Below are 24431 nucleotides of genomic sequence, written 5' to 3'. Positions count from 1 at the left end.
AACGTTGCAGGGCCAATTTAACCCAAGGGCTTTTATTTGCACAAACTTGGTAGACACCCATAAGAAGATGTTTCATGCTAAACATCTAAGCTCTAGCTCATTGGGCTTTTTAAAAGAAGATTTTTTTTAAGTTTTTACTATACACATATAGTTAAAAACAATGACACCCCTGGGGCCGGGCCAGGGCTTTTATTTGAACAAACTTTGTAGACACTTATTAGAAGATGTTTCATGCTTAGTATCTAAACTCTAGCTATTTGGTTTTTTTCAAAGAAGATTTTAAGTTTTTGCTATACACATATAAAGAAAATCAATGACCCCCGGGGCGGGGCCAATTTTGACCCCAGGGCTTTTATTTGAACAAACTTGGTAGACACTTATTAGAACATGTTTCATGCTAAATATCTTAGCTCTAACTCTTTTGGATCTTGAAAAGAAGATTTTTTAAGTTTTTACTATATGCATATAGGGAAAATCAATGACCCCCTGGGGCGGGCCAATTTTGACCCCATGGCTTTTATTTGAACAAACTTGGTAGACACCTATAAAAACATGTTTGATGCTCAATATCTTAGCCATAGCTCTTTGAGTTTTTTAAAAGAAGATTTTTTAAGTTTTTACTATATGCATATAGGGAAAATCAAATACCCCCCGGGGCGGGGCCAATTTTGACCCCAGGGCTCTTAATTGAACAAACTTGGTAGACACCCATTAGAACATATTTCATGCTAAATATCTTAGCTCTAGCTCTTTGGGTTCTTTAAAAGAAGATTTTTTAAGTTTTTACTATATGCATATAGGGAAAATCAATGACCCCCCGGGGCGGGGCCAATTTTGACCCCAGGGCTTTTATTTGAAAAAACTTGGTAGACACTCACTAGAAGATGTTTCATGCCAAATATCTAAGCTCTAGCTCTTAGGGTTTTTTAAAGGAAGATATTTAAAGTTTTTTCTTTCGGTTGCCATGGCAACCAGAGTTCTGCATGGAATTAAATTCTTTGAACAATTTTTAAAGGTGACCACCAAAGGAACATTCCTGTGAAGTTTGGATGAAATTGGCTTAGTGGTTTATGAGGAGATGTCATTTAAAGTAAAAGTTTACCGACGGACGGACGACGGACGGACGCCGGACGAAAAGCGATCACAAAAGCTCACCCTGTCACTTTGTGACAGGTGAGCTAAAAAAACTCAAATCGGAATGACTTGTTTAATTTCCTGCTGTTTAACAACATCACTATTTATGTATTAAAACCAGCCTGGTGTACTCTTATCGTGCCTTTACAACATCAAATACAATCACTGTGTCACATGTTTAAAATATTTTCCAAATTAAGGATGCATCAATTTCTAACATCTTAATTAAATATTTTTAAGTAGACAAATAAATTCATTATAAAATTGTCACAAATAAATGACAAAAATGTGGACGGACACACGCACACAAACAAATATACACAGTGCAAAATAAAATTATATACATTTATTAATGTATCCCATCATAGAGGGGGCAAAGGTTAAACTGTGTTAACTCTATTTACTAAGTAAATAATTTCGATCATTTACAACTAATGGTTTTAGTACTTTCTACACTAACTGCATAAAAAATGGTTTGTGTTACTGTTTAGTAAATAAAACATTTGAGTCCATTCTTACAAATAGTATTTGACACAATGTTTTCAATCTATTGACCATCTCACTCACAGAATTTTGATATCTCCAAAAGTCAATTGATATGTTAAGTTCACTGTTTTATGATTATAAACTCTTGACAAATTATAGAATTTATTTACTTCTACTTGTACTGTATCTCCTTTATTTCCTATAAAATCAATTAATGATTTAGTCATTTGCATTTTGTAGCATCTGAGACACTATATACCATTATTATATCATCACCTTAGTGCAATAACTGGTTAACTCCTATTAAATTTAGAAGGACTTAACCCGTTATTGCACTAAGGTGACAATATATGTCTCTGCTCTTGAAATATTCAATATCTGCATGACTAGAATTCAGTCATTTCCACTGTTTATACATAACATCTGGTCATTATGATATGCAATCAAAACTCCAACTTAGAATTTAGTCATTTTCCAGTTGTATAAATTGTACATCAAATTATCTCCTCTTGTTGTAACAGTCAACATATAAATTAGTCACTTCCATTTTGAAACATATTGCATACATGCCATAACGTCCCGGATGCCCGGGATTGTCCCGGAAATCGGATGTCTGTCCCGGAGATGTCCCGGGCATCGATTTGATCCCGGAAAAAAAAAATCATGATATTTTGCAAAATTTTCATAAATTTTCTTAAATCAAATCTCGCACATTTCACCTCTAGATCGTAAAACATAATCTGACCTGGTACACATAATACACAGGAACGTTGACACTTACAAGTTTACAATATACAGCCCCCCAATTATCGACTGTCGATTCCCCTCGGCAATAGATTCTTCATGCATCGGCAATTAACATTCTCTGTTGAATTCGGCAGCGTTTAATGGTCGGGTTAATTAATTGTTTACGGCCCTAAACAATTATCGTTAATCCCCGATAATCATTAATTTTTAGATCAATCGCTAACTTGCCGAAAGTCTAATTATTACAAACAATGTAAATATATCTATCAAATTAAAAAATTAAAGGTGTCAAATAAATCACCTTGCTGTGTTTGTTTTTATGACTGGAAGAATTGCATTACGTGACATGTAGTAATTATCATGACTTTAAGATATAACGGGTGAACAACATGGCTGCGCCCATTCACCGGGTTTATAATTTACAACTTACTTGCTTTTAGGGAATAATAAATTAAATAAAGAAATACTTTTAAAATGATAAATATGTCGACCTAAAAGACAACTTATAAAACTAGTAAGTTAACTGTTTATCATTAAAATTCAGGAGAAAGTCGTCCTAATTTAATAACGTTATACGATTGACACCCCCCCCCCTTTTCCACAACTGCCTACACATCCATTATTGCCGCGATGAAAAGTGTCCCGGAAAGCTGTCCAAAAATTATGGCATGTATGATATTGCAACTACTTAGAATTTAGGCATTTCCCTAGTAACTTCCTTCATTACTCCCAGTTGATTTGCATCAATTCTCTTCTTTGGGTTTAGTCACTTCCATTTTTTAACATAACACAACTACTTTAGTCACTTCCACTGATACTACATTACACAAAGCCAATGATTTAGTCATGTCCACTTGTGATGTAAAAGAGCATCCTCGCTTTTCATACCAACATAGAATTTAGTCACTTTCACATGTACATATTTATTAAATCTTTTAGTCACTTCCATTGTGTAAGATATAACAAATGGCTAGAATTAAGTCACTTTCACTGCTAGAATTTTCACTGCTAGAATTTAGTCACTTCCACTGTTAATGCATAATAAGTTGTCAATTGATTTGCAATGAACTCTATAATTTGGAACTTAGTCACTTCCATTTTTAACATATTACAACTGGTAAGAAGTTAGTCACTTCCACAGCTACCTTGATAAAACACCATGTGAACTTATTGACAATCAGTTCAGAATTTAGTCACTTCTACCTGTACTGTGTTACAGCTTGTTGAAGGGTTCACATCTGTCTCAATCTTTAATTCTTTCAATGATTTAACACTCTGAAAATTTAATGGAATTTGTCTTTTGTAAAAAAAAGGTACAATTTTATGTTTCAAATTCTTGTATTTACTGTAACAAAACTAATATTTTATCAACATTGTATCACAAGTTCAATTCAATGCAAATTTTAGACTGCCTCAGTCCTATATAAATATAAACAATTCAATTTTTTTTCAAATATCAGCCTAAAATATCAAAACATATCTATCAGCTTAAAATATGAAAACACAGTTCAAGATATGTTAACAATGATTCAACCTATATCCATAAAGAATTGAGAATAAAAATAATATATACACATTTTGATACTGAAGCCCATAAAGAGACTCCACCGAGTTTTTTTTTTACTTGACAGGACTGGAAATGTTTGATATCAATATTCCATTTGATGTAGATCCGGACCAGTAACTTGTGTGCAAAATTTCAGACTGCTTGCTCACTTCATTTGTGAGAGATGACTTAAAATTGAAAAACCTTGCAATGCATTTCACTCAACTCCGGTTTAGAATAGCAAACAAATATGACTTTCATTTTTTTTCTAAGTATATTTCTTAATCATCTTTTGCTTTAAAGTACCTCAGCTGTTATATATAAAAAATAAAATTATATGTTTTTAGGTATGTTTTGGACCTCTTTAAAACAAAAAAAAAAGACACTTCCAAATTCTTAATAGGGCAATTCACAGAAGGGCATTTCATTCTACAAAATGCATGTAGCAGTTGAAATTTTTAGGTAATATTTGTCTTTTGTTTGATTGGGTTTTTATGTCACACTGACACAGTCTAAGTCATATTTCGACGTTCCAACTTTACTGGTGGAGGAAGACCTCAGGTGCCCCTCCATGCATTATTTCACGCACAAACGGGCAGCTAAGTAGAACCACCGACGTTTCGTAAGCTAGCTGGAAAGCTTCCTCACATGAAAGAATCCAAAGTCCCTGTCGGGATTCAAACCCACAGCGGTGAGGGGAAAGTGACAAGTGAAGTCAACGACCTCAACCACAGATTGCCACGAAAAGGTTATAAGATAATCTCTTACTTACCCCTTGTTTGAGAGCCAATGTAAAACTTCTTGTATCTGTCTGTGTTCCTACATCCTGCGATCCAATACTGGACTTCTTTCTTGTAACAATGAGAACATCTGCCGAGGGTGACAGCTCACAGAATGACAGTCTCGGCTTAATTTGATCAATGGAACCTGTGCAACAATTGAAATGTTACAGTTATATGAAACTGAAATTATTTTTAATCTATTTTATATGTTTGACTGTAATATAGAAATCTAGGACAAGTAAATTCATAAAATATTGCAAATTATGTATGTTTAAAAAAGAATAAACTCAAATATGTACAAAAGTTTTATTATGACTATCCACTGCTTCAAAGTCATTTGATTCCATTTGAAATACAACTTTGCGATGCAATTAGACCCTTTTTAGCATGTTACATACATGTACGTCTTTTATTTGAAATACATTAAAAATGGTGACATTTTAAAGGCATGGCTAACTGTAAACATTTTAAGAAGCACTACCTACCATCGGACATATTGCATTGTGGTTCACTGTAAAGCACTGTATACCTGCCTTTGGGCATATTGCATAGTGGTTCATTTTAATTATTTTACAGGTAACCACTACCTACCATTGGACATATTGCATTGTGGTTCATTTCAAACAATCTAAAGGCAAACCACTACCAACCATTGGACATATTGCATTGTGGTTCATTTCAAACAATCTAAAGGCAAACCACTACCAACCATTGGACATATTGCATTGTGGTTCATTGTAAACATTCTAAAGCAAAGCACTTCCTATCAGTGGACATATTGGATTGTGGTTCATGTAATACCTTCTAAAGCAAAGAACTACCTACCATTGTAAATACTGCATTGTGTTTCATTTCAAACAATCTAAAGGCAAAGCACTACCTGCCTTTGGGCATATTGCATAGTGGTTCATTTCAAACAATCTAAAGGCAAAGCACTACCTACCATTGGACATATTGCATTGTAGTTCATGGTAAACATCCTAAAGGCAAAGCACTTCCTAAGAATAGACATAATGCATAGTGGATTACTGTAAACAATCTAAAGGCAAAGCGCTTCCAATCATTGGGCATATTGCATTGAGGTCTAAAGCAAAACACTACCTACCATTGGACATATTGCATTTTGGTTAATTTTAAACAATCTTAAGCAAAGCACTACCTAACATTGGATATATTGCATTGTTATTCATTTTAAACAATCTTAAGCAAAGCATTACCTGCCATTGGACATATTGCATTTTGATTCATTTTAAACAATCTAAAGATAATCACTACCAACCATTGGACATATTGCATTTTGGTTCATTTTAAACAATCTAAAGATAATCACTACCTACCATTGGACATATTGCATTTCGGTTCATTTTAAACAATCTAAAGCAAAGCATTACCTGCCATTGGACATATTGCATTTTGATTCATTTTAAACAATCTAAAGATAATCACTACCTACCATTGGACATATTGCATTTCGGTTCATTTTAAACAATCTAAAGCAAAGCACTACCTGCCATTGGACATATTGCATTTTGGTTCATTTTAAACAATCTAAAGCAAAGCACTACCTACCATTGGACATATTGCATTGTGGTTCATTTCAAACAATCTAAAGGCAAAGCACTACCTACCATTGGACATATTGCATTGTGGTTCATTTCAAACAATCTAAAGGCAAAGCACTACCTACCATTGAACATATTGCATTTTGGTTCATTTTAAACAATCTAAAGCAGAGCACTACCTACCACTGGACATATTGCATTGTGGTTCATTTTAAACAATCTAAAGGCAAAGCACTACCTAACAATGGACAAATTGCATTGTGGTTCATTTTGAACAATCTAAAGATAAACACTACCAACCATTAGACATATTGCATTTTGATTCATTTTAAACAATCTAAAGCAAAGCACTACCTAACATTGGACAAATTGCATTGTGGTTCATTGAAAAAATTCTTAAGCAAAGCACTTCCTACAATTGGACATTTTGCATTGTAGTTCATTGTAAACATTCTAAAGCAAAGCACTACCTACCATTGGACATATTGCATTTTGGTTCATTGTAAACAATCTTAAGCAAAGCACTACCTAACATTGGATATATTGCATTGTTGTTCACAGTAAACATTCTAAAGCAAAGCACTACATACAATGGACATATTTCATTGTGGATTACTGTTAACAATCTAAAGGCAAATCACTATCTAATAATAGAAATGTTGCATTGTGGTTCAGTGTAACCATTCTAAAGCAAAGAAAGCACTACCTACCATGGGGCATTGTGGATAATTGTTATCATTCTTTAGCAAAGCACTGCCTACAATTGGACATGTAGCATTATGGAATACTGTAATCATTCTAAAGCAAAGCACCAACTACCATATTGCATTGTGGATTACTGTAATCATTCTATATCAAGGCACTAAATTTCTACAATTTTGTTGATTACTGTAATCATTATAAAGCCAAGCACTACCTACCAAAAGAAATATAGCATTGTGGAATACTGTAAACATTACAAAGCAAAGCACTATCTTCCATTGTTGATAACTGTAAACATTATAAAGCAAAGCACTACCTACCATTGGACATATTGCATTGTGGATTGCTATAAGCATGGTTAAGTATTGCTTTTTGACGAAGCTCTTGTGGACGTTTAGGTGACATCTGCTTGTTGTGATTTATTAATGTAGCCTCAGACAACTTTGGCAAGCGGACTTGAGATGTTGTAAAATCAACACGATCTAAATAAATAAAACAAGCTAGTGGTTACTGGAAATAAACAACAAAATTTAACAAAGCACAGATGGCTACAGACATCAAAATTCTTATAAAGCACAGATGGAAACTTCTTAAATAGAAGTACAGATGGCAATTTCTTAAATGTAAACACAGATGGCAACTTCTTAAAAGGAAGCACAGATGGCAAATTTTTAAATGGAAGCACAGATGGCATATTTCTCTCATTCTTCATATTCACATTAACATTTCTTAAATGGCCATTGAATTTTGTTCATGACAAAACTAAAAAATTTTTCACAGGGAGACAATTCAAAATATAAACTAGACAAAGAACATAAACTAAACAGAGTTATGTTTCTTGCAAAATGTGAAACCTTTCAAAGAATTTTATCATTGCAAACACTTTCAACTAAACCCCCTAGAATTGCACTGGACTAGACAGTGTTCCTAATAAAGGATAATAGATGAAAAGGCACCCATAAGAAAACTCAGTGAACTAAATAATGCTGCTTATTGCTGTACATATCTGAATTTCTGTTAGTTGTTACTGAGTTAAGAAAAAAATTAGAGCTTAGAAGACATTATAGGGTCATAACTTTGTAAATTATAACTGAATTGGAAAATGCTACTAATATGCACAGCTCTTCCACAGCTGCTGTTGGAAGTGTTTTGTTTGTCACATTTGGGGTCACAATTCACAATGTAAAGTTTTCACAGTGACTTTCAAACTTTACTGGCGGAGGAAGACATCAGGTGCCCTAAAGTGCATAATTTCAGACACAGGCTGGCATCTGATGATGTTCTATAAGCTAGCTGGATAGCTTCCAAACAGTAAAGAGTGCAAAGTCCCTGACAGGATTCAAACCCTCAGTGGTGAGAAGCAAGTGATTTTAAGTCAACAACATTAGCCAATCAGTCAAAGAGACCCACTCATGTTGTAAGTGAAGCTCCCTATGAAGTTGTAATGAATTCCAATAGTAATACATGTAGTCTAGAAAAAAATTGTGGATATACAGGTCATGGAGGGATGGACAAAGTGATAAAGTATATACATCCCTTTTGAAACACATTATAACAAAATAATGACAAAAAGAATGTGTCTCAGCTTGCATGGTTGTATATAAGTATGCACTCACTTATGGTAAATTTAATATAAATATGGTACTGTATGATAATCACTATGGGTATTGTCTAAAACAACATTAATACACATATTTTACCTGTGACAGCATGGACAGGACTTTGTTCTATATCCACGGATAATGTATGTGTATTTACAGCCGGGTAGTATTCTACATGTTTCCAGTGTTTTATAAGAGCTGGTCCCCAATTATCTTGTGATAAACAGGACTCTTTTATTCTCTGTAAAAATTTAAAACTAACATATTCATCTGAATAGATATAGTCCTTGAAACTCATTTTTAAAACATAGAGAACAAATTATACTTGAAAAATAAAGCTCAAAAAACTATGACAAAATATCTAAAGTCTTTTAAGAATTCTAAATTTCACTGTCACAATGTGTCCCTATTTTTAAGTTGATTTTAAAGCATCAAAACCCAACTCAAACCATCAATGCCTGGTTGACCTAAATCAGTTCAATATCTCAATTGCTATTGAAAACAGTGAAAGTATTACTGAACCTTGAGCAGTGAAGGGGTAAATATTTACCTGTGTAATTGGTCCTTCTAGTGAACAAAGTTTCTTTACAGCATATCCTGGTATAGACACAACACACAGGACAGTGAGGGTAATAGCCAATGGCTCGGCCCATACTGGGAAATGCTCAGTTTTCAGATTTACCCCAGTAATAATGGCTGACACTAGGATGAACTGAAGAAAAAAATCGAATCTACGATTTCTTTTGAACTTATGTAAAGAATAATAGAAATGTGCTTGAGAATATACAATAGTCACTGGTACTGTCATTTTAAAATACCTGTTCATTCCAACACTTACACGTCAAATACAATATAAATTATGTACATGTTTCATATGAGAATTATAAAGCTTGAAATAAAACTGAATTATTTCTTTTCTTTAGTTGGGTTATACATTGCACAAACAAAATATAGATCATATGGCGACTTTCCAGCTTTATTGGTGGAGGAAGACCTCAGGTGCCCTTCTGTGCATTATTTCAGTCATGAACAAGCAAATGAGTAGAACCATCATTATATTTTTTAAAGGCACCATAGTAGTTAAAATGTACTCTTTATCCACAGGTTATTGGATTTATGTCCTAGCAGCGTCACAACAATGTTTTCAGTCTTACAACACCAATTCTACTCAATTCAGAAGGCGGACTTGGTACAATAATAACTTGTTGAATGAACTTTCTTCACAACTATTCCTTAGGAAAAAAACAGATTCATACAAAAAAACTGATTCATACAAAAAATAAAACTTACCACCATGATTACTGGAGATATAAAACACCACATTGCACGCCACCATAAACTAACCGAATTTCCCAACATCAACTGTAAATCTGTTGCGAAATGACGTATCTTGTACACCCAGGCCAGTCCTACACACATAAATATACCTATCACAACATTTGGCATTCCACCGCAGAATTCATCCAACAGCTGTAGCAAGAATGGACCACCCTGAAATATACAAAGACAGCTAATAAATTATCTTATATTCTAAAAATACAAGAGGGTGATGATGGGTGAAAATTGCTCACCTTAATTAAAATTCAATCACCCAAAGAAAAAAATATATCCCAGTACAGTACTATTACAAATTCCAAGGAACAATCTTAATTCATTGACAATACTTGCCAATTTTTTAAAATTATTTTTCTTTTATTTTTTAGCACTGGCACTGCTTTCTTTTTCAAAAGACCAAAAGATTTCAGCTATTGTTGTTATTGGCCATCCAAGAACCATTCTTGCGTCAATTCATCAAAATATACCCAGCTGTTGAGAGGATATTTTGTTAAAAACTTTTTTCTTCTATTTTTAGGTCTGGCAGCCATCTTATTCAGCAGAGCAAAACAATTTTAGCTATTTCTATCATACAAGGATCATTCCTACAAGTTTTATTAAAATCTATCGCACCAAGAAATTGAGATTTAGGCTATATGTCCTTTGAAGTTTATTTCTATTATTATGATACTATTATTATTTTATTTAATTAAAATAATTTACATGCCTGAGTTGTCATAGGAAGTCCAAGCAGATACAGAGCAGAACACGTGATAAACAGCACAATAATTCGTGACTTGCGGAAAATTTCCATGTTCTCGTCCATCACCACTGTGATGATGATCTCAGTCATCACGAGGATTGAACTCATCCCCATCATCACTATCATCAAGAAAAAGAATGCTGACCACATTGCCGATGGCTGGAAGTTGGTTACAGCAGCAGGAAATGCGACGAACACCAGACCGATGTCTGCAATGTAACAATTAAATTCAATAATCAAAGTTATTTGATGATGTTTAAAATGCATACATTAACTTTTCAAATAATGATATTTCAGAGAAATTACAAAATACTATTATGTTTTTGTATTGTGCCATCCACAAAAATCCAAACCATTAGATAATAAGCCATGGCTTATTTTAACTTCAGTAGGTCAAGTTGCTTACTTTCAGGGACAGTTTTTTTCAAGGTTGGTATATTTCTGAGTGAAAAAAAGTCTTATTTATTATTTTTCATTTAAAAAAAAATAAAAAGTCTTTTTAAGTAGCTAGCATTTTCAAGTTTATGAAATAAATAAACATTTATGTATGATGCATGACTAAAGATTTTACTGTTAGGTAGCTTGGAAGATTTGGATTTTCTTTAAATAAACATTCAAGTACTGTAGTCTTTTGCTTTTTGGGGGGTTTTAGTATTTTGTTGGTTTCAATGTATAGATGCTAAAACTTACTTGAAGTAACCACATTTTCGACAGTGGTGTTAAGCTGGTGAGCTAAAATCCCCATAGATGCAAACACTGTGAACCCAGCTAGAATACTCATCAATGTGTCTATTACACATATCAATATAGCATCTCTGTAATATAACAATTAAAACTTTTTAAAGAGGATTGGTATACAATGGGCAAATTTTCCACAAATATTTTAAATATTGATAAAAACAATAAAATTGTAGCATTTTGATATTCTTATGAAATATTTCTGGAAAGAAAAATCTTGGTGAAAAAAAAAATCAAGTGATTTTGTATGATCATATATTTAAATAACAATATTTTGTTCTATAAACACCTTTAAAATGATTATCTGCTATATGCTATAATATATTGATAAGTTTACACAGGATCATTATATCTAAGGCATACATATATTATTCTTTTGTGTTTTTTTTCACATGTGATACTAAAATACTTTCTGCATAATTGCTAACAGTATCACAGTTGTTTTTTTTATCATGGACCAATTCACTTTAATATATCACTTGTTTTATATCAGTAATACATTAGTCAACAATGATTCGTATACAAGTATCAGCATTACAAATCTTAAACACATTAACATAAAATGATTCATATATCAGTATTGCAAAGATCGAACAATTTATTATACAATGTTTCATATATCAGTATTGCATTGGTTATCAATATATATTTTTTGTATTGCTGTAATGAATAAATTGAAAATAATTCATTTATCAACACTCATAGATCAATTTAATATGCAGGGGATTCATACATGTACATGTATATTGCATATTTATATACAATGATTTATAAATCATTATCAGTACCAAACAGCTGACCCAAATTTATCTATAGTGATTCATTTATCACTATTGCATTTTTGTAAAAAGAAAATATTTACAGTGATTCACATATCATTTTTTATATTCCCTGGGAGATGCTGTGCCTAGTTTAGCACCGAGGAAGGTAGTCTAGTACTGGTGTAACTCTCCAGGAATGATGGTTAGGAAACTACCTGCCTATATGACTGAAATACTGTTGGGAAAAGGCGTAAAATCAAACAAACAAACTGTAGATATTGTTTAGATTCTTATAGATATTGTTTAGTAACCTTTCCAAACTGTTTAGTTACCTGTAGATATTGTTTAGTAACCTTTCCAAACTGTTTAGTTACCTGTAGATATTGTTTAGTTACCTGTAGACATTGTTCAGTTACCTGTAGATATTGTTTAGTAACCTTTCCAAACTGTTTAGTTACCTGTAGATATTGTTTAGTTACCTGAAGATATTGTTTAGTTACCTGTAGACATTGTTCAGTTACCTGTAGATATTGTTTAGTTACCTGTAGTTATTGTTTAGTTACCTGTAGACATTGTTCAGTTACCTGAAGATATTGTTTAGTTACCTGTAGTTATTGTTTAGTTACCTGTAGTTATTGTTTAGTTACCTGTAGACATTGTTTAGTTACCTGTAGTTATTGTTTAGTTACCTGTAGACATTGTTCAGTTACCTGTAGATATTGTTTAGTTACCTGTAGTTATTGTTTAGTTACCTGTAGATATTGTTTAGTTACCTGTAGATATTGTTTAGTTACCTGTAGACATTGTTCAGTTACCTGTAGATATTGTTTAGTAACCTTTCCAAACTGTTTAGTTACCTGTAGATATTGTTAGTTACCTGTAGATATTGTTTAGTTACCTGTAGACATTGTTCAGTTACCTGTAGATATTGTTTAGTTACCTTTTCAAATTGTTAAGTTACCTGTAGATATTGTTTAGTTACCTGTAGATATTGTTTAGTTACCTGTAGATATTGTTTAGTTACCTGTAGATATTGTTTAGTTATCTGTAGGTATTGTTTAGTTACCTGTAGATATTGTTTAGTTACCTGTAGATATTGTTTAGTTACCTGTAGATATTGTTAAGTTATCTGTAGATATTGTTTAGTTACCTGTAGATATTGTTTAGTTACCTGTAGATATTGTTTAGTTACCTGTAGATATTGTTTAGTTACCTGTAGATATTGTTTAGTTACCTGTAGATATTGTTTAGTTACCTGTAAATATTGTTTAGTTACCTGTAGATATTGTTTAGTTACGTGTAGATATTGTTTAGTTACCTGTAGATATTGTTATGGAACTTGTTATAACTAGACAGTGTTGTAAGACCTCCACTACAAGCTGATAACGAGAAGAACACCTGAGAGGCAGCATCGCTCCACACCTGCATTGATAACACCTTGTCCCATTTAGGGGTCACATAAAATCGGATTCCTTCTAAATGACCGTCCACCATCATCGCACAGATTAACAGCACAACCAGTAAAACTATTGGAATTATCACAACAAAATATGCTACCTGTTAATAAATATAAAAGAATAAATAAGCTGATTTTCAAAGCTACTGACATTAATTTCTTAATAGGTAACAATTAAATTTTCTTAAGCTTGAAATCCAAATCACAAGCATCATACATCATTTTAAAAAAGTTCAACAATAAATATTTAAACCTTTCAGAATAATAAATATTTAAATCTATGAGTGAATAATTATGCATCTGCAAATTTTTGGAAAATCCAGATTTTTTAAATGACAAATATTCCTCTAAATTGTCATATTTTATAGAAAGAGTAATTTTTCTACATCTTCAAGTCACTGTTTCCTTGGTCCTTTGTTCAACCAAAGGACAGTCTGCATTTTCTTCTAATCACATGGCATAGATATGTACTGTACATTGTTCCTTTGCAATGAAAATGATACTTTACACCTCCATGAAATAAAAATTCACATTAGAGTGACGTCCCCTGACTAACCTTTCCAGCAGAGTAGATTCCCCTGACCAAGCACATGAAAACAATAACCCAGCAAAGCAAAAGATAGAGTGCAAGTTGCCACTGTACTGATCCAAAATCCTGCAGGCCTTCAGACTGGTGTAATACTTCATTACTGTAATTACATAGTATATTTTCATAGGAATTTTTAAAAATATTATGATAGAAATGTGTCTATATTCTTAAACATTGTACATTCTAAGTATCAGACTTTACAAGAGCTGTGTCAGCTAAGGAAAGAATGCTTGACTATTCTCAGTGGTGACAGTAAAACAAGAGCCTTGATAAAGCAGAAGTTCAAAGAAGGCCTAAAATCTGCCAAATCCATGTAAGAGTTTTAGGCCTTGAAAAGTGACCTCCTATTATTGCTCTCAAATAAGTGTGTGAAGTTTCAACCTATTCCTTTCAGTAGTGTTGGAAATGCCAGCTTGAACATTGTTCTTCAAATATTCTGGCTGAAAATGGAAAATATCTGTTTTGCCAATACTTGTTTGAATTTACAACACAATGCCATAACTATTTTAACCTTGGTGTCAAATTAATATTATAATGAAAATATTTTGAATTACAAAACGATAAACATAATAGAAAAGACATTATCAAAAACCTACTGGAAATATTCCTCACTTGGATCTTTAAGGTTTGCCATCAAATGCTGTTTCTCTGGTATATACAAAGCATCTCCAAATTTTCCATGTAACCAACTAATACAGCCTGTAAATAAAATATGTCCAGCTATATTATTCCATAATGCTGCACTAATGCAAAAAATGGTCAACATGCAATGGCAGCTCCGCTCCATACTTTTCAGCTTTAAGGTTTGGTTACACAAAACTATTGAACCATCTGTTTGTTAACATGTACAGTGTTACCTCTTCAAAGTGGACCATTGTAAAGCAAAAACTAGAATCTCTAGTCAATATCAATATTATTTCTTTCAAAAGTAAAGATTTCCACTATAATTTACCTTTATAGAGCAATTAACTCTTTACAACAACAATATTATTTCATCCAAAAGTAATGATTCCTGCTATAATTTACATCTGGCTATAATTTACCTCTATACAGCAACACCTCTAGGTAACAACCAAATCATTTGTTTTCCAAAGGGTGTTGCTCTACACAGGTTATACTGTAGTTTGCTAATTCTGTGTAATGTGTACATTAGACTTATCCAATCTTTTATTTGGAACCGTCATTTGCTAGTTTAAATGATTTTAAAATAGAAGTGCTACAAATAAACACCTATGGATCATAAAGCTTAGCTGGCATAATGCAAATACAAGAGGCCCATTATTTTTGCTGCTAACTACTCATACAAGAGGTCCATTATTTTTGCTGCTAAGTACTCATGCAAGAGGTCCATTATTTTTGCTGCTAAGTACTCATACAAGAGGTCCATTATTTTTGCTGCTAAGTACTCATACAAGAGGTCCATTATTTTTGCTGCTAAGTACTCATACAAGAGGTCCATTATTTTTGCTGCTAAGTACTCATACAAGAGGTCCATTATTTTTGCTGCTAAGTACTCATACAAGAGGTCCATTATTTTTGCTGCTAAGTACTCATACAAGAGGTCCATCATTTTTGCTGCTTAAAGTACTCATACAAGAGGTCCATTATTTTTGCTGCTAAGTACTCATACAAGAGGTCCATTGTTTTTGCTGCTTAAAGTACTCATACAAGAGGTCCATTATTTTTGCTGCTTAAAGTACTCATACAAGAGGTCCATTATTTTTGCTGCTAAGTACTCAAAAAGACAAATGTTACAACTACAATCATGCAGTCTCAAAGCTGCAGTGATCATAATAGCTTGAAACAGACGAGCTAGAAACAGACTTGGGTGTGATAAATGCAACTGAAAAAAACTTTTTTTTTCGCAAAAAAGCACATGTTCATAAGAATTTTTTGTTATGATAATTAATAATGACAATGATATTTCATCAGTTTTCAGTGCAGGAGATAATAATAATCATATGTGACTTTTAGAACATTAAATGCAGATAATATTAACCCTTTCGCTGCCAGAGGGTTATTGTTTTATTGTTCACCTATTTGCCAGAGGATTTTCTAAGAAATTACTATATTATTAATTAATATAATTATTATTATTTGTTATTAGTATTATAATAATTATATATGTTTCCAAATTTGTTAGTATAATAATAATTATTGTTGATGGTATAATTTTCTTTATATTTATTATTATTTTTATTATTATTATTATTAATTAATTATTATTACTAGTTTTATTATAGAAACGGCTAAAGCCGTCCATATGGCAAATACGCCGAAAATAACAGAGACGGCTTAAGCCGTCCCTATGGCAGTGAAAGGGTTAATATCATGCTTAATTCTATTTCAATTCCAAACAAGCTAAATTTCCATCTAGAACTAGAAATGTGTCCATAAGACATGGATGCCTACACATTCCACAATGTTTTATCACCACATTTCGTAGTGTTTATCAACCATTTCATAGTGTTTATCACCACATTTCACAGTGTTTATCACCACATTTCACAGTGTTTATCACCACATTTCACAGTGTTTATCACCACATTCCACAATGTTTTATCACCACATTTCGTAGTGTTTATCAACCATTTTATAGTGTTTATCACCACATTCCATAGCGTTTATCACCACATTCCATAGTGTTTATCAGCACATTCCATAGTGTTTATCACCACATTTCACAGTGTTTTATCAGTCTATGGACAGACAGTGTGACAGTGTGGAAGTGTAATATATATAATAGAACAAACAGACAGAGGCAAATCTATATGCCCCCTAAAATTGGGAACATAGAAATTATTTTCAAAAGTTCATATAAGGCCATTTACCTGTTACATTATCTTGTATAAATTGTGAGTGATTATCTGATTTGATACATTCCTGTAGATATGTGCCACATGATGTGTTCTGTACTGTAGGTTCATCAAGGAATGTTTCATTTAACAGACTACAGTTTGTCACTTGATACTTGTTTAATCTGCAAGCTACACAGATAATATACAATGTTATTGATAAATAAAAATGAATTTTTTAGGCAAAATTAAAATCAGATGCTTTGATTAGGTCAATTTTTTCCCAACTAACATTAAATCAGATCATTGACCTTGAGTAAGGGTTTCAGGTGAAATTCATTTACATTGCTATGTAAAGCCTAGTATCTAGTATATTGTTGCATTAAATGTATATTAATACTCTGTGCTAGTTTTCCGCACGTAAAAATTCCTGCTCATTTACATATTTCTTGTCAAATTTCATCCCATTTCCACCCAGAATATGCTCTTTATTTGACTTGTTTAGATTCCGGGTGGAATCCAAGTGCTAATTTCGTTCCATTTCCGAGCTTAACATTTCATACAGGAAGCAAAGTCATTTTATAAATTCTGGTAGAAACTAATAATAAATTTCACAACATGCGTCAAACATTTCAGATAAGACCATAAAATGAGCCGTGTCATGACAAAACCAACATAATGGGTTTGCGACCAGCATGGATCCAGACCAGCCTGCGCATCCGCGCAGTCTGATCAGGATCCATGCTGTTCGCTATCAGTTTCTCTACTTGTAATAGAGTTGGTAAGCGAACAGCATGGATCCTGATCAGACTGCGCGGATGCGCAGGCTGGTCTGGATCCATGCTGGTCGCAAACGCATTATGTTGGTTTTGTCATGACACGGCTCAAATAATCACACTTGTATTCATTATTATATCAAATGTTAGCCATTCCATTCCAATCTATTACCACCCGAGATATAAAAAAGTAATTTCTTCAACTATTCTGTTGACATAACAGATTACATAGGAGAAAAATAAACACTAATATTGCATCATTTATAGAGTAAAATCCATGGAAAGCCAAAACGGCTATCAGGTAAAGTAAACTAGACTTTGACAATAAAACGGTTTTTAATGATTCTCTAAGGCAAACATATTGTAAACATAGTGAAGGAATTGTAGCATTATTAAATGTCATATAATACATGTACAATGTATAGAAAATTCTATAAAAGCAGAGAATTAATGTGATTCAAAACATTAAATATATTCATGATAAAGTCTAAATAGTTCCTCTATGTGTCCAAATATTCTGTGGCAAGATTGTTTAAAAGCTAAATAAAACAGGTACGGATTTGATATTAAACCCATATAAGGGAAACACAAATTTACATAGAAAAATATCAACAAACAACAAAAATATGCCATAAATACCATGGCAACTATTTGAATTGCAATGTAATTTAATGTCAAACGTCAAAGATGGCATTAAATCTATATTACGTGAAAAGCATCATATATATGCTAAAATCATTATTTCATGGTATAAAACTCATATGGCCCTCTTTAAAATATGGAAAATATAATTATTTGCTTCTGAGCCAGAATGTGCTTGTAAGTCTGTATATATTGATCAATTTACAAAAACTATATATATAAACATGAAATGTAACTCTATAAGTACATTTTCTGCATCTGTTCACATGATTTTATTAAAGTTACATAAGTATTAAGATTATCTTTGAAAAATATTTACATTTACTGTAAATCACTTTATATTCATGAGAACTTTTTTTCTTCATGGGAACCCCCTTCCTAAATTTCCTATTTTGCAGATTTGTGAATTCACCATGGCATGGTAAGTATAATTAAAGATCATGATTTTTTTGTATCTTATTTGTGCAATACAACAGGAAAAAGAAGTCTATTTGTGCAATACAACAGGAAAAAGAAGTCTTAAATTAAATTTTATTGATTTCCATTCCAAAGCAAACTAAATATGTTAATATACTTTAAATGTTATCCAGTAGTGTTCATTTGATGACAGTTATCAATTTCATATACATTGCTCTCCCGTAATTGATTGATTTTTTTACTGAAGAAAAATAACATATTTTTAATCCTTTGTCACATTTGGTTATTGCTTATTTAGAAAGTAGTTGATAAAACATTAAATGTTTGTAAAATAGTACAATATTTCAAATGATACTTACAGCAGCACACCTCCAGATTCAACTTAATTTTCATGAAAATTTTGAAAATGTATTTAAAGGTGAAATATTGTGAAATGAACAAAGAAAGTACTTGACACATTACAATCGGCACTTAAAATCCATGTAAATTACAAAAATTACAAAAAGGAGGTCAAAATATGCATAAATAGCTCCTTAACTGTGTTAGTAACGCAGTAGAAATATGGTGATAAACACTTCAAAATACAGTCATTAATTGCCCATAAGATATAAATTATCACTTGAATCTTTAATTTGTTTACTTTTCTCAAAGTTTTAGTATGGTTTTTCAAAAATTTTTTAAAATATTTTGGGTCATCGGGAGGCATGCAGCTTTAAGTTATACACTTTATATTAAGACTTGTAAATTTTACATTAATCACTATTGTTATCATTAATCTATTGTTACCTAAACAATAGAATATGCTCAATAGCCATACCTTCAGTGTTCCACTTATTATCACATGATGCCCACGGTAGATTTGCAGTAAATGACGAGAATAAATAATGGAATGCCCAAGCATTGATGATGTTGTAGTACACACATACCAGGGCAACACTGACAACCATAGCATATCCAACACCTACAAATATAAGACATTCATTCATTTAGTTTGTTGCTAAAATAGCAAGTTTTAAAATTAGTATTACATTGACCTTTACCTTATCATTTTATTTGAAAGACCTTATACACAGATCAGGGCAACACTAACAACCATGGCATATCCAACACTTACAAAACAAGATATGTTTGTAAAACATGTATGCCCCCTATCAGCAGCCAATTAGTTATGTGATAAGGTTATTATGCATGACTTCTGACCCAGTGATCAAACAATTAATAAGGGTTATCAAGTATCTACTGGTCATGACCTTAACCTTTGACCCCTTGACCCAAAACTCAATAGAGGTCATCTGCTGGTCATGACCAATCATCATACAAAGTTTGAAGTTCCTAGGCCTAAGCGTTTTTAGTTAATTGATCGGAAACCGTTTTTACCTACAAAGTCAATGTGACCTTGACCTTTGACCCCTTGACCCCAAAATCAATAGGTCATCTGCTGGTCATGACCTATCACCATACCAGGTTTGAAGTTCCTAGGCCTAAGGCTTCTTTAGTTATTGATCGGAAACCATTTTAACATACAAGGTCAATTTGACCCTGACCTTTGACCCAAAAATCAATATGGGTCATCTACTGGTATGACCAATCACCATGCCAAGTTTGAAGTTCCTAGGCCGAAGCGTTCTTTAGTTATTGATCAGAAACCGTTTTTACTTACATTGTCAATGTGACCTTGACCTTTGACCCCTTGATCCCAAAATCAATAGGTCATCTGCTGGTCATGACCAATCACCATACCAAGTTTGAAGTTCCTAGGCCTGAGGGTTCTTAAGTTATTGATTGGAAAGCATTTTTACCTACAAGGTCAATGTGACCTTGCCCTTTGACCCCTTAACCCAAAATATCAATAGGGGTCATCTGCTGGTCATGACCAATCACCATACCAAGTTTGAAGTTCCTAGGCCTAAGGGTTCTTAAGTTATTGATCGGAAACCGTTTTTACCTAAAAGGTCAATGTGACCTTGGCCTTTGACCCCTTGACCTCAAAATCAATAGGGGTCATCTACTGATCATGACCAATCACCATACCAAGTTTGAAGTTCCTAGGCCTTAAAGTTCTTTAGTTATTGATCGGAAACCGTTTTTACCTACAAGGTCAATGTGACCTTGACCTTTGACCCCTTGACCCCAAAATCACTAGGGGTCATCTACTGATCATGCCAATCACCATACCAAGTTTGAAGTCCCTAGGCCTAAGGGTTCTTTCTATATTGATCGGAAACCGTTTTTGCCTACAAGGTCAATGTGACCTTGACCTTTGACCCCTTAACCCCAAAATCAATAGGGGTCATCTGCTGGTCATAACCAATCACCATACCAAGTTTGAAGTTCCTAGGCCTAAGGGTTCTTTTGTTATTGATCAGAAACTGTTTTTACCCAAGAGGTCAATGTGACCTTGACCTTTGACCCCTTGACCCCAAAATCAATAGGGGTCATCTACTGATCATGACCAATCACCATACCAAGTTTGAAGTTCCTAGGCCTTAAAGTTCTTTAGTTATTGATCGGAAACCGTTTTTACCTACAAGGTCAATGTGACCTTGACCTTTGACCCCTTAACCCCAAAATCAATAGGGGTCATCTGCTGGTCATAACCAATCACAATACCAAGTTTGAAGTTCCTAGGCCTAAGTGTTCTTAAGTTATTGATCAGAAACCGTTTTTACCCAAGAGGCAGGGTTCCCACTCTTAGATATTTTGAAAATTTAAGGACTTTTCCAGGACTTATCAAGGACCTTTTTTGATTTTTTAAGGACTTTTTAGAAGATAAAATTTCAAGCTATTTGATTTTTTTTGTCCTTTGAATATGTTCATGGTAATGTTTAGCAACACCAATAAAATACATATAGTTCATGACATAAATCTAACTCTATCTAAGAAATACATTCAGTGTCTATAAATAATGAAATGTACTTTGTGAAAGAAACTGTTTTTGCAGGTTGTGTGCCATTTTCATGTAATTTTGCTGTTTTTAATGTTTCAAGGGATCACTTTTTGACCAGATATTCATAGTACTTATTAAATAATTTACCACACATTTGACCTCAGTCCACTTAAAGGCTTCAAAGAATGGCAAAAGCATGTCACACTGAAGGGTAAAATTATGAAAACTGCCTGCAGGTGATTCGACATTCAAAATTTCACAACTTTCATGTTTAAATGTTGTATTCTGCTTAAGTCAGTGCTACGGGAGGGGGGCGGTGTTCAAAAATGTATATTTGGGTATGTTTGATTACATCTTAGTGAAATTGTATATTGTATTCATGATTAAAACACAATTTTATTAGTACAACACATTATTTTTAGTATATATTGGCTATACTTAGGTATTTCGTGCTACCCGTGTGGCCAATTGGCTGTGCTCTGCCTTTACAATAGTTCATGTATGTAATCAGGGCCTCCACTAAGTTCCAAAATTTGGAAGTCAGACACTGCAAAATCTCTGATATTGGAAGTCACATTATATAGGTAAAGAAGGAAAAGTAGAACTTAAAGAAGTCACAAACCAAAATCAGGGAGTAAATGACTCCCAAACTTCCATTAATGGACGCCCTGTATGTAATACTATTGTTAATTTTATATTGATATACCTTTGGCTTTTAGCATGGTTGTGAGCAATTAGGATAAAAAACATTGCCCAAGGAAACAACCATACCTGTGAGCTTTCATCTTTTTCATGTGCTTTGAGCACAGGCCAATCAAGCAAACTTGGGGTCGATTTGTGACTGTCTTATAAGATTTTCCAAACAAAACCGCAATAGTAACCAGAAAATAAATGTTAAATCTCATAAATGTCAAAATTGGCCTCTTAAAAACACTTGTAAATCGAAAAATCATCAACATTCAAGATGCGGAAATCAATATACTGTGCTAAGACCGCCATTTTGGTTGTTTGATTTACCTCCCCTTTTCCAGACTAATTCCCGTACCTTCCCGGACTTTTTTCTGTATCAACACTAATTCCCGGACTTTTCAAGGCCGGGAGCTAGTGTTTTCAAATTCACGGACATTTCCCGTTTTCCCGGACAGCGTGGGAACCCTGAAGAGGTCAATGTGACCTTGACCTTTGACCCCTTGACCCCAAAATCAATAGGGGTCATCTACTGATCATGACCAATCACCATACTAAGTTTGAACTCCTAGGCCTTAAAGTTCTTTAGTTATTGATTGGAAACTGTTTTTGCTTACAAGGTCAATGTGACCTTGACCTTTGACCCCTTGACCCCAAAATCAATAGGGGTCATCTACTGATCATGACCAATCACCATACTAAGTTTGAAGTTCCTAGGCCTTAAGGTTCTTTAGTTATTGATCGGAAACCGTTTTTGCTTACAAGGTCAATGTGACCTTGACCTTTGACCCCTTGACCCCAAAATCAATAGGGGTCATCTTCTGGTCATGACCAATCACCATACCAAGTTTGAAGTTCCTAGGCCTTAGGGTTCTTTAGTTATCACCCGGAAACCATTTGGTCTACGGACCGACGGACCGACAGACCGACGGACCGACAAGTGCAAAGCAATATACCCCCTTTTCTTCGAAATGGGGGCATAATGAAGACAATAACTTGTTTCTAACAATAACACCTGTCCTTTTTAACCAATTTTTTGAAAGCCCTGTACTGTGCCAAAGATAAAAGTTTGTGTAATTCATGGATTTAGGAAGATGACAAGTTTAGTAACGATGACCTTGACCCCAGGGTACAAATGCAATACAAACTGGGGTATTCATATCAGCTTGCTATACACCAAGTTTGATTACAATATCTCATTCCTAACTATAGTTATTGTAGGAAACCATTTTTCTACTTTTTAGTAATAGTGATCTTGACCCCAGGGGATCCATATGCAAAAAAACCCCAAGGTCTTCATATAAGCATGCTATACACCAAATTTGATTACAATATCTCATTCCTAACTTAAGTTATTGTCCAGAAATTATTTTTCTATTTTCAGTAATGGCGACCTTGACCTTAAACCCATGGGGTCCAAATGCAATACCAACTGTGGTCTTCATATAAGCATGCAATACACCAAATTTGATTACAATAACTCATTCTTAACTATAGTTATTGTCCAGAAACCATTTTTTTTATTTTTAGCAATGGTGACCTTGACCCCAGGGGGTCAAAATGCAATACCAACTGGGGTTTCCACATAAAATTGCTATGTGCCATGTTTGCTTACAATGTCTCATTCCTTACTCTTGTTATTGTCCGGAAACCATTTTTCTATTTTCTGTAATGGCGATCTTGACCTTGACCCAAGGGGGTCTAAATGCAATACAAACTGGCGTCTTCATATAAGCATGCTTATACACCAAGGTTTATTACAATATCTCATTCCTAACTATAGTTATTGTCCAGAAACCATTTTTTTCTATTTTAGTAATGATGACCTTGACCCCAGCAGGTCTAATAGGGTCTCAACATAAAGTTGCTATATACCAAGTTTGATTACATTACCTCATTCAAAACTCTAGTTACCGTCCTGAAACCATGATGTGGATCGACCTATGAACTGACCAACAAGCTGACTCCTATATACCCCCCTATTAAAACTTTATTTGTGGGGGTATAACTAATAAACCAAGAAATTAAAAAAGCATACTGTCATTT

The 24431-nt window shown here is 33.4% G+C and overlaps 1 protein-coding gene across 1 annotated transcript in view; it reads right to left on the bottom strand.

Moving 5' to 3' along the window:
- Positions 1 to 3042: 3042 nt before the first annotated feature.
- The window catches only part of LOC132723372 (uncharacterized), a 106203-nt gene continuing 84814 nt past the window's right edge, over positions 3043 to 24431 (bottom strand). The window contains exons 19-31 of the mRNA XM_060708076.1: positions 19629 to 19772; positions 17013 to 17168; positions 14778 to 14880; positions 14149 to 14281; positions 13455 to 13693; positions 11328 to 11452; positions 10602 to 10846; positions 9851 to 10051; positions 9111 to 9272; positions 8660 to 8801; positions 7280 to 7441; positions 4686 to 4840; positions 3043 to 3642 (exon numbers count right to left, since the gene is read on the bottom strand). Coding sequence (XP_060564059.1) covers positions 3550 to 3642; positions 4686 to 4840; positions 7280 to 7441; positions 8660 to 8801; positions 9111 to 9272; positions 9851 to 10051; positions 10602 to 10846; positions 11328 to 11452; positions 13455 to 13693; positions 14149 to 14281; positions 14778 to 14880; positions 17013 to 17168; positions 19629 to 19772 — 2060 coding nt within the window. The 3' untranslated portion in view covers positions 3043 to 3549. The remainder of the gene's footprint in view (positions 3643 to 4685; positions 4841 to 7279; positions 7442 to 8659; positions 8802 to 9110; positions 9273 to 9850; positions 10052 to 10601; positions 10847 to 11327; positions 11453 to 13454; positions 13694 to 14148; positions 14282 to 14777; positions 14881 to 17012; positions 17169 to 19628; positions 19773 to 24431) is intronic.

The sequence above is a fragment of the Ruditapes philippinarum genome, unplaced genomic scaffold (assembly GCF_026571515.1).
Source record: "Ruditapes philippinarum isolate M1 unplaced genomic scaffold, ASM2657151v2 ctg2367_1_1_1_1, whole genome shotgun sequence".
NCBI lineage: Eukaryota > Metazoa > Mollusca > Bivalvia > Venerida > Veneridae > Ruditapes > Ruditapes philippinarum.
Note: the sequence above shows the minus strand (reverse complement) of the source record. Positions and strands in the feature narration are given on the sequence as shown.